The sequence below is a fragment of the Orcinus orca genome, chromosome 9 (genome assembly GCF_937001465.1).
Source record: "Orcinus orca chromosome 9, mOrcOrc1.1, whole genome shotgun sequence".
In the NCBI taxonomy this organism is placed as follows: domain Eukaryota; kingdom Metazoa; phylum Chordata; class Mammalia; order Artiodactyla; family Delphinidae; genus Orcinus; species Orcinus orca.
Genome location: NC_064567.1, coordinates 70851232 through 70863290, shown reverse-complemented (window position 1 = coordinate 70863290; position 12059 = coordinate 70851232). Strand labels below are relative to the sequence as shown.

At 36.1% G+C, this 12059-nt stretch overlaps 1 protein-coding gene and 1 pseudogene across 12 annotated transcripts in view; both read right to left on the bottom strand.

Annotated features, from left to right (window-relative positions):
• HDAC9 (histone deacetylase 9) overlaps positions 1 to 12059 on the bottom strand; it is a 547926-nt gene that overhangs the window by 91934 nt on the left and 443933 nt on the right. For all 12 annotated transcript variants that reach the window (XM_049714591.1, XM_049714592.1, XM_049714596.1 and 9 more), the window contains one exon: positions 3008 to 3249. In XM_049714591.1, coding sequence (XP_049570548.1) covers positions 3008 to 3249 — 242 coding nt within the window. The remainder of the gene's footprint in view (positions 1 to 3007; positions 3250 to 12059) is intronic.
• The window catches only part of LOC117203269 (casein kinase I-like), a 77712-nt pseudogene continuing 75222 nt past the window's right edge, over positions 9570 to 12059 (bottom strand).

Genomic DNA, 12059 nt, shown 5'->3' with positions numbered 1-12059 from the left:
AGTTGATTTATTGCTTCACCCAAAGCCCCAGTGGAATTGAATATTAATCTCTCTTAGGAATTAGAAAAGCACACGATTTAATTTCCACAGCTACTATTCATTATCAAAGATTGCAGGAATGAGGTTAAAAAAAAAAAAAAAAAGAAACAAAACGTCACTCCTCCAGCTTCATGTTCTAGTCCAAGACAGAGGCAGAATGAAGTAGCAGCTTTGGAGGTAGATGAGGCAAGATTACAAATCCTGGAGCATCCACTTACTGGCTGTGTAGCCTTGGGCAAGTTACAGTGTTTCTGCCTCAGATTACTAGGTGGAAAAATGGGATAACAGCATCTAACTCAACAGATGATTATAGAAGCCAAAGATTCCAAACACTAATATAAGTAAAGCATCATGCTGTGTCTTCCTCATAAAAGTAAAATCTAGATGAATGTTAAAAGCATCAACTTGTAGTCCTATGCATAAAAAATATAAAACAATAAAATTTAAAAAATTTTAAAGCAAAGAAACTTCTTAAACTTAAAGGGAAATTTTAAGTATGACTTTAGTTTCCGAAAAAGCAACTTATTACTTTAGAAAATAATTCCAAACACTAAGTTTTCCTTAGCTATCTCAGAATCATTTTTCTCCCTCCCCTTTTCCAATATTTTCTAGGTGTCAGTAAACCTGCTATATACTACCTTGTTTGGGCTAAAGTAACAATTATGTACTTGCTACTATTAACTTTTGAGTAAAATCAAACAATTAATTACTTAAAAAAATTTTATGTTGATCTTTACAACTACAAAAGGCATCAAACATAAATGAAAAGAACTATCTAAAGCTGTAACTTATCAGTATTGCCCTATATTCAGGGCAACACCACTTGCATACCACAGCAAAATGAAACAAACCTTCAACTATGGGGAAGAATATAAATTTTACTCATTCATCATTGCCATTTTAACATGCCTAGAATGAATGAAGAAGGAAATCTGGACATTATTACTATTATTGTTTCAAAGGTCAAACTGAAATAAAATGTTCCAGAATCACTCAAAAATAAGTCTATAAACTAAATGAAGGTTTCCTATACTGCAAAATACAACCAGGATTCCATATGAGACTTAAAACAAAATCCTCACTCTTATTTTTAAGGTATCTTATGGGTCAATATATTGTAAGCGTCTTTTAGTAAAGTTCACTAGTTAAAGGAAAAACATACCACATTTTACATCAGGTATCAAAGAGCCTTTTTCTGAAAGTAAGTTAAAATAGGTCTTCCAGGCTAAGGAAATATAAAACAAGGAACATAGGAAAGAAAAAGCATTTTTACCCTCTGAGACACTGTAATATCAATGTGGTAAAATTATATAATATTAACATAAATTAGTTATCTATATTAACCCCACATAAATGTGTTTGTATTTTATTTGCAAGCGAGTAAAAGATCAACTTCTGGAGGGCAGAAATTGAGACACAGATGTAGAGAACAAACGTATGGACACCAAGGGGGGAAAGGGGCGGGGGGTGGTGGTGGCGGTGTGATGAATTGGGAGATAGGGATTGACATGTATACACTGATGTGTATAAAATGGGAATGACTAAGAAGAACCTGCTGTATAAAAAAATACATTTAAAAAAACGCAAAAGGAAAAAAAAATCAAGTGTCTATAACACAATACAATAAAAATGAAATAATATAACATATACTTTATTATATTAATAAGTTAACATAAGTTAAGTCACTTTTGAAGGAGTTGGACATAAAAGTAGGCTTTTTTATTACAAATATTTGCTACTTTATATTACTGTCATAATAAATTCAAATTAAACATCTACTAAGTCAGACCAAAATAGCTTTGTTTTAATTATTTTTGTCAAGAAGTTGAAAGACATTTTACAAATAAAGCTGAAGTAATATTTATCTCTGAGGATACAAGAGAATAAATAGATACACAGACACTGAGAATAAAATACTCCATCATACATAATTGTGGGATATGGACATATTTCTCCTAGAATAATTTAAACAACTTGGGTCTCTAATTGTCAACTACTCCCAAAACTGTTTCAATAAATTCTTATCTACAGTCTATTAGACTTATATAAAAACACTGAAAATATATGTATCAGTTTCTTTATATAAAATTTTGTTGAGCTTTTCATTATGTTATTATTTTGAATGTATACATTATGAGGTTTTCCATAAGGAAGATTAGGACATACTCAGAACATCTACTTATAGAGCACTCAAAATATCTACTTATAGACCAAAGACAAAAATAAAAAAAGGCTCTCTCTTCACATAAAGGGATTAATTTATCCTCTCTGGTGAATAGTATATGAAGATTCTTTTTTTTAAAATTAATTTTTATTGGACTATAGTTGCTTTACAATGCTGTGTTAGTTTCTACTGTACAGCAAAACGAATCAGCTATATGTATACATACATACATATATATATATATATATATATGGCTCTTTTTTGGATTTCCTTCCCATTTAGGTCACCACAGTGCATTAGGTAGAGTTCCCTGTGCTACATAGTATGTTCTCATTAGTTACCTATTTATACATAGTATCAGTAGTGTGTATGTGTCAACCCCAATCTCCCAATTCCCCCCTCTCCCCCTCCCTTTCCCCCTTTGTATCCATACATTTGTTATTAGAAATATAAAATGGGTCTTTCCATGCTCGTGGTTCTTCTTGGTGGAGAGCAGATGGGGCAAATGGACAAAAGCATGTAGAAGAGAATCTTAAAAAGGGTGGGAAGTTACTATTCCTTACTATTGATGCTGTAAACTAACAGAAAAAAGAGTGGTAGAGGCTCCTCTCCAAAAAGCAAAGCAGGTTTTTGCCAGGATTCCTTTTACTTACCCAGGTTTTTCACTAGTACAATCAAAGTTTCCTCCCAGCCATGCATCCGTATCTTTTCATAGTGAAATATCCCTCCACTGCTCCCTCTTATGCCCATGTTATGGTGCAGGCTCCCCGAGTCAACGGTCAGAGACAAAGAAACGTTTGCTACCTTGATGTGCTCCTGAAGCTGAGCCTGGTGCTGCCGTGTCAAGTTCTCATGCTGTTTCTGAAACTCTGCGATCAAGAGCTGCTTCTGGATTTGCTGCTGTTGCTGGATGAGGAGTAACTCCTGCTGAAGTTGCTTCTCACGGACTACAGGGTCCACCACGGGCATCATCATCCTGAGGTCTGTCCTTAGGTCTAAAGGCGAGATGGGCTCCAGGCCCACAGGAACCTCTGATTTTACATCAACTGGAGAGACAGAAAAAAAGGATGGATGATAGAGGATAGAAAATTAGCACATTGACTTGGAAACAAATGAAAAGCGAAAGACGCTATACCCCATTAGACAAATTTTACATCAACAAATCTAGTCTTTTTTTTCACAAGGATGGTAAAAGGTCTTCTGTATATCAGGCTTGATAAAATGAACCACAGGCTAATTTTCAGCCAGCAATTTGTACTCTGCTGTGAAATCTTCCACATTTCCCTTTTTCAAAGAGATGACTCCAAAGATTCATGGATATCAAAGTTGTTCATAAAACTTATTCTACTGGACGACTTACCAAATTCAAGTCAACTTAGGATAAAAAAATGCAACTCTATCGAGGAAAAGATGTCATGTTATATTAGAAAACTTCTAACACAACTAAATTTGTACACTTGCAAACATTTTTGTTTGTAATCAGTGTCAGAAAACATATTCTAAGATATATTCCTTATGAAGTAAACCTTTTAAAATAATGTATTTGTAGGGTTACTGGACCTACCAAAGAAAAAGTAAAAATATGCAAGCTAAAATGTGGGAAATGGTGAGTAGAAAGAAAATACAGACCCAGGGTAGACAGAAGTCATCAAATTTTCAATTTCAAATCATCGTAAAAATTTAAAAACTATTGGAACAACAACAACAAAAAATGCTTCTATAAATCGACTTTGATATTCAGGCTGCCAATTTTCAACCTCTGCTCTAAATCTAAATGCCTAGAACTTCCCAGGTGGTCCAGTGGTAAAGAATCCGCCTTACAATGCAGGGGACGCGGGTTCGATCCCTGGTCAAGGAACTAAGATCCCACATGCTGTGGGGCAAGCTGCGCGCCACAACTACTGAGCTCATGGGCCTCAACTAGAGCCCATGTGCTGCAAACTACAGAGCCCGTGTGCCCTGGAGCCTGGGCGCCACAACTAAAGAGAAAACCCACACCCCACAACTAGAGAGAAGCCCACGCACCACAACGAAGAACCCACGTGCCGCAACAAAAGATCCCACATGCCTCAACGAAGATCCCGCATGCCACAACTAAGACCCGATGCAGCCAAAAATAAATAAATTAAATAAATAAATAATAAATAAAACCTTAAAAAAATTCTAAATGCCTGTTCCCATAACTTTTAAAAGGATGTATCACCCTCAGGGTAACTGTGTTATCCTGAGTGTGTTATTTAAGTTCTCTAGGTCTCAGTTCCCTCATATGCAAAATAGAGATAATTACCATTAGCAATAACAACACAGAGTTGTTAAAAGGATGAAATGTGATAATCCACTCAAAGACTGACAACATATATCCCTCAATAAATGCTTTCTCTAAAAAAATTATGTAAAAACAAATTTCCTGTGTATTAAGATAAATCATCAACACTGTGGGGCTAACCAAACAAAAATATGGAGCCAGTATGAAAATAAAATTGTTTATGATTTCTATTAAATATTAGAAAATAGAAACACTAAAACAGCTAGAAAAATTATAAAACAAGAAAACAAAGAAACATAGCCACAACTAAAAAAAAAATCCACCTTCACTAGTAAAGATACGCAAAATTTTAAATAAAAATAAGGCATCATTTTCCAATGATTAAATATCATATATATGATTCACATATATGCATATGTGTATGTACAACATCCGCTTGTATAGAGTAAACATATGACCAAGTAGACAATTATATGTTGCAAGTGGCACTGCCAGTTGGTTTAAAACTTCTGAAAAAGTGATACGTGATATCACAATCTGGTGACATCTGTTAAGAGGCATTAAGTATTTCTACCATTTGATTCAGGTTTGCCAACTCTTGGAATATATCTTAAGGAGATAATACTAACAGGAAGAAACAGTTCAATGTCATACTGTTTACTGAAGTATTATCATTTTAATCGAAATCACCAACTACAAGGAAATGTCTAGTAAAATATGTCACATCCATTTCATGGAAAAATATGCAATCATTAAAAATAATGTTTATGGGAACATGAAAAATGTTGTTGTAACATTAAGTTAAAGAACAATAATAAAAATGACATATACCCTATGATAACTCTTTAAAAATTAGTTAATTTAGTCAATGTACATTTACTGAGAACCTTAACTTCCCAAGGTGATTCTAGATGTTTGGGTTCGGTAGTAAAACTAAAAGACAAAAAAATTCTAGCCCTCAAAAGAGCATATATTCTACTGGAGATTTAATGGTATTAAGTCTCTGAATTCTACCAGCAAAGACTAGATGGTGAGATAGAGAACAAAAGAAAGTTGTATTTTGGGTGGAAATATGAATAATTTTCCCCCTTCTAATTTTCCATATTTTTACAAATTGTATCTAATGCTGTGACTCCTACTCTGAGTAACTTAAATTTGAAGACTCCAGGCTGGAAACTACAAAGTTAATATTCCATGCAAATTTAAGAGATATTTTCAGGAAGTCAATAAAGCCTAACATAAATTCTGTCTATAGAAGTTAAGGCTTCAAACACTAAATGAAACGTTAATGTCTTGCTTATCATCTGAATTGTGTGTACACACAGGCATGTGTGTGTGCAGGCACGTGTGTGTGTCAGCTTGTAGGGGTGGAGTGGGGGAACTGATATCAATCTTGGTTGCTGACACTGGTGATTTTTCAATGTATAGATCAGAAGAGCTTGCACTGATAGTGCTGTATATGCCAGTTTAATGAAAATGGGAAAACAATTTATCAATAAACCATAGTTTGGGGGACAATGTCTTCTAAAACATGATATTTACAAAAGGAAAAATAATAATTGTGACAAGTTTGGAACTAACTGAGGAAGATAGCCTGTAAGATCTCTTGGTCAAAAGGTCCGATGTAGAACTTTCAATTAAGGCTCTGGAGTAACATGAGATTTTGAGCATTAATTTATAGAGTTGGCGTTATTCCAACCAAAAGCAATGGCTGTTAAGCATATATTTCACTTTTACATTAAAAAGGCCAGACTAAAGCCTCAGTTTTTACATGGACGTCTCAGTAAACAAATTTAACCCTATAAAGGCAAAATGTAAAATTTCAAGAGATCCTGGGGTCTCTTGTTGCTGGCATTCTTATTATCCATAAACTATAACCGTCAACCCCCCGCCCAAAAAAAGAACAAAACCCAAAAGAGATAAGGAAAAAAGACCCCCAGAACTCTCCAAAACAGCTAGTGTAAGCCTCAAAGGGTAATTTGACTTCTTAACCTGCTATCCCAACAGAAATGATTGTGTCTAACTGCTTGCCTTTGTTCAGAGACTAATCACTAAATTGTGAAAAATCACCCTCAACTTACAAAAACTGCTCTTGATTATAAATAATTGCCCAAGACTGAGAGAAAGAGGCAGGCAAGATCCCAGTCTTTCATCCAATTTATTCAGCAGCAATCCACATTCCATTTGTCTAGACTAAATATAGCAGCGTTTACACAAGAAATCAATAGTGCTTGCAGAGAGGAGAGCGAAGGCATGAATATTTCATCAAACTCAGAGAGAAATGGCAATCAGCAAACTGATGGTTCTGTGTAGGTCATCTCTGGCCTGCTGGATTAGTTCCTGTTACTTGGACAATAGCTCATCTCTGGTTAATCATAATCATATCACAGCCATTCTTTCTATTTTTAAAATTAATTGCATTGTGGGTGACAAAGGCTCATCGTATTCCAAAAAGAATGACGGATTTTTCTTCCATCTTCTGTGACAGGCTAATAAGCCTCCCCAGGAGCAATAATAGTAACACAATACCAGGGCTGAGTTTCAACAAGTTACAGTCACTTACACATCACAGAATGTGAAAGAAAGGGCATTGTCCACAGCTGCTATATTATCATAATCAGAAATAATCAACTAACAAGGAAAAATTAACAACCAATTTTAACAGTGAGGAAATGGAATCATCACTGTTCACAACATTTCTTGCCTAGGAACATGCAAATTACTTAGAACAGGTGGCCAGTGATATATAAGTTAGAAGGAAGTTGATGGTAACAGTAGCATTAGCATTACTTATAAACAAATCCTGTTTTCTTAACAGATCTCATAACTTTATTTAGACTCACCTTATTTGTCTGAGATTTCAAATACATGTGACATATATATGTGTATTATATGTTTATTGTTATTCTAATAGCAAATACCCAGTCAGAACATTTCCACATATATTTAGTCTTATTATCACTTTACAGAGTTCTGCTCGTTCTTTCCTCTTTGATAGTTATTCCCTCCTCTACTTAGGACTTATCAACTCATGCAATTTTTTTTTTTTTTTTTTTTTTTTGCGGTACGCGGACCTCTCACTGTATGGCCTCTCCCGTTGCAGAGCACAGGCTCCGGACACGCAGGCTCAGCGACCATGGCTCACGGGCCCAGCCGCTCCGTGGCATGTGAGATCTTCCTGGACCAGGGCACGAACCCGTGTCCCCTGCATCGGCAGGCGGACTCTCAACCACTGCTCCACCAGTGAAGCCCAACTCGTGCAATTTTTTAGAAATAGTTTTTACTTTAAGAAACATGGAAACAAAAAAGCTCCCATTTCAAAATAAAAATCTCAGCTCATATAGATGCTTATGATAATTACATTTATTTCAGCAACATATACACCTGTTCAGCTGTAACTAAATTTCTTTGATAAATACGTTGTTTTATATACCAAGACCATTAAAGAGTTAAATCAAGGTACTAAGGACACCCTAAGTAGTCACGGCTTGTTTCTTAATTTTTCACTTTAGATGCTATTATTTATAGCACAGGTATGTAGGGAGAATTTTTGTATGTTCAAAAACAGGAATCTTTGGTTGCTTCTTTATCAGCTGGGTTACAAACAAGAAGCCATCCATTTTAAGAATGTTTTCAGTGAATAACTTGCAAACCTCATGGATGGAAAAATTCTAAGAATGCAAATTTTGACCATTTACAACTATCACAACAATGGTGAAGACTGTTCACGCTGTTCCTCTGAATGAGATCCCGAAGCAGTGCAGTGTAAAGCACAGGCTTTCATACACAGAAAAAAGGCACAGGCACAATCTCGCCACCAATTTGTATGTGTCAATTCAGTTACAAGTTGAAACTTGAAAAACCGTGACAAAAAATGGAACCATGTTTAACTATCTCAGTTAATATTCACAGTTACAGCAGCTACAATAATATTCAGGATACAGCATCACCAGTGCTGCCCAGAGCCAGTTTATATGGAAAATAAGTTCTTACACCAAGAAATGGGTGACCACAGCCACTGGCAGGTGGATATATGAATAACGATTTCCAGGTGTGGGAGAAACAAATGCTGCTCTGATCATCTGCTCAGCTTCTTTTGTTCCTCCTTTCCTGTGCAGAAATCTTTGGGCCTGCAGACTCTGCCCATGGGAAAAGGCTGCCTGTTGTGCTGTTTTGTGCTTTAACATCATCCTGTCAAATGTGTGGGCCTGTCATTAGTTCAGGGTTCAGAAAAGAATGTGGATATGGAGAACAGTATGGAGGAGTTTTTTTTCCTTAGAAACCTGAAAATAGAACTACCATGTGACCCAGCAATCCCACTACTGGGCATACACCCAGAGAAAACCATAATTCAAAAAGATACATGCACCCCAATGTTCACTGCAGCACTGTTTACAATAGCCAGGACATGGAAGCAACCTAAGTGTCCATCAACAGAGGAATGGATAAAGAAGATGTGGCACATATATACAATGGAATATATTACTCAGCCATAAAAAGGAACGAAATTGGATCATTTGTAGAGACGTGGATGGACCTAGAGACTGTCATACAGAGTGGAGACAAAAAGAGAAAAACAAGTATCGTATTAACACATGTATGTGGAATCTATAGAGATGGTATAGATGATCTTATCTGCACAACAGAAATAGAGACACACACGTAGAGAACAAACATATGGACACCAGCCGGGAGAAAGGGGTGGTGGTGGGATGAATGGGGAGAAAGCGATTGACATATATATATTGTCGATGCTATGTATAAAATACATAACTAATGAGAACCTACTGTATAGCTTAGGGAACTCTACTCAGTGCTCTGTGGTGACTTAAATGGGAAGGAAATCCAAAAAGAGGGGATATATGTATACGTATAGCTGATTCACTTTGTTGTACAACAGAAACTAACACAAAATTGTAAAGCAACTATACTCCAATAAAAATTAATTAAAAAAAAATGAATGTGGAATATCTCTCTCGGATACGTGTAATCCATACTTTTTCAAAGTATAGCCTTTAATAATAGTTTAAGTACATGGGAAACGCTGCAGGAATTTATATGAAACTTCAGCAGGAATAGACATCTTTCACTAATCTTTCCCTACTTGTTTCTTTTTTGCAGGCTTCGCCAGGACAGGCTGGTTCTATTAACCTACGTGTACATGTATCCTAATGATACCGTGTCATCTATGAAACTCTGCTCAATACCAAGATGTTCACTTATGCTGGTTTGACAGGTAGCGTCAGAGAGATTATTACCTGCTCTGTATAGTATGTACTGCCTTGTCCTGTCATTTCTGTACTTTCTGGCCAAACTGAAATCAATATGGAATAAAAACAGTGACACCCACTACCAATTAGGAAGTTATCTGGTTTACTGTGTCTTAAACTCTTCATATGCACATACGCAATTCTACTGATCATCTGGTCAGCTAACGCTAGTACAGTTTTCACTGTGAGCCTTCTTGAACAGAAACTGGAGAGGTCTTGGAGAATGGATGGAAGAAGATCCATAAGTATCACTTACAGTCTTTGTGCTACTGATACAACTTTATGTGCGGGATGTCAATCCCACCATGAAGAATCTTAAAGTTTGCTCTGGTACAGCAACAGGGGATACCTAGCTTTTGTGATTCTAGCTTCACTGCCACTTCCTCATCATTGGTTACGTTGATCACCAGAAAGAATTCTTCAGGTAGAATCCATGGGCTTTGGGAAAGAAACAGAACTTAAATGTTTTTCTTCCTTCAACTCCATGAACTTGATTTACATCCATTTAAACCACCTTGATATTTCCTTTTCTGAAATCCTACTACCACCTCTCACTCCCTTTCTTTTAACACTGATTTGGAACAAAAGAAATCCAATTTTGTAATTTTATTTACACTTTTATCCATTATATCTTACTTGTTATATCACAGCATAAACCTAACTGAGGGCTGGCCCACGCCTGATGGCTGTTTGTATTTTGTTCCTCTAGCTCTTTGCCTCAATAACTACATTGCAGCATAAATTCATAAGTATAATATAATTAATACTATCTAAAGAAAGTATCAGACTGTTTAGGGCTGTGTATATCTAAAATAACATTGAAATCACTGTTTTTAAAGTATCATAGGTTAACATATCACTTTTCATTTACACCTTTATTCAGCAAATATTTGTAAAGCCATATTAATTGCCAAAACAGTTTTTAGTCAACAAGAGAAGGCACTGCCTTCAAGGAGCTCATGTGTTGATGCACATCAAGCCATAAACTGATGTAGAAAACATGACGCATCAAGGGCAATGGTTTTGGTGCTCTAGAATCCCACCTGGGCCCTCTTCTATTTTCCCTCCAGGACTCTCAGTGGTGATATTTTCCATTCCCAGGACTTTATTTGCTTCCTCTGTGGTCACAATTCTCTCTCCAGCCTAAACATCTATTCTAAACTTGCCACCGATATGTATAACTAGTACTGTTACTCTTCATTTACCTGTCTTACTCTGCTCTTTCTCCAGTACCTCTGGAGAGGTACTGTGCAGCCAGAGGAGAACATGAAATTGATATTTGACTCCTTTGTCCCTTTATTATCCATACCCAATCAACATAAACAATCTTTTCTACTCTGAAATATTTTTTGAATTCATCAAGCGCTCTCCACTACCACTGCCTATTTTACTAAAGCAGCCCTCTGTCACTTTCCTGGGTAACACCCATCAGTGGAACCCCAATCTTTAACATGATGGCCTATCCCTCTATGACGTGCTTTCTGCCCGTGTTTTCAGCTTCCACACCCCCTACTCTCCTCCCTTCATTTGAATCACACCGATCTTCTTTCAGTCTGTGAACACACCATGCTCTCCGAAATCTCAGAGATTTCTCATATACATTATCTCTTTCTAAATTCCAATCCCACCCCATTTTTCTATACTGATTCTGACTTATCCTTCATATCTTAGCTAAAAATGATTTGATGTAGGATGTCTTTCTGTATCTTATTGTATTTTCTCATTAAAATTTTCAATTCATTTTCATAATATTTGTTTAATTGACTCCCTTCACCATTATTCTAAGTTCCTTGAGAAGAGGGACCACATTTTCAGTGCCTGGCACAGCATAAAATCATAGTAATGCCTCAGTGCATACCTGAAATGAATGAAGGAATAAATGAATGAGTGATAGTGATGAATCATATGGTAATAAAATTAGAAACACATATGTACATATCCAATTAAAATCCTAAAACAATTACTTATTAGTTCTTTTTGACTGTCTGAATCCAGGTAAACATTGACTGTTTATTGATAAGTGAATGGGTTTCCGGCAAAAGTGATTAAGTATTTGAAAAAAGCAATCTCAAAAATTTTTCCACCTAAGATGTCATTTCACATTTCCCAGACCCCAAGTTATCTCTTAAAACTCAGTGTGCTGACAGGTGACAACCACCAAAGTGCAGGAAGGGAACGCTGAGTAAAATAAAACTTACCCATCATGCTGTTTGCCTCAGTAGAGATCACCAAGAATAAGCCACAATCCTGAGTTATCTAAACAGTAAGGCCTAATTCATGAATGATTACCCCATGTTACATTATGACAAAATTAGAACAG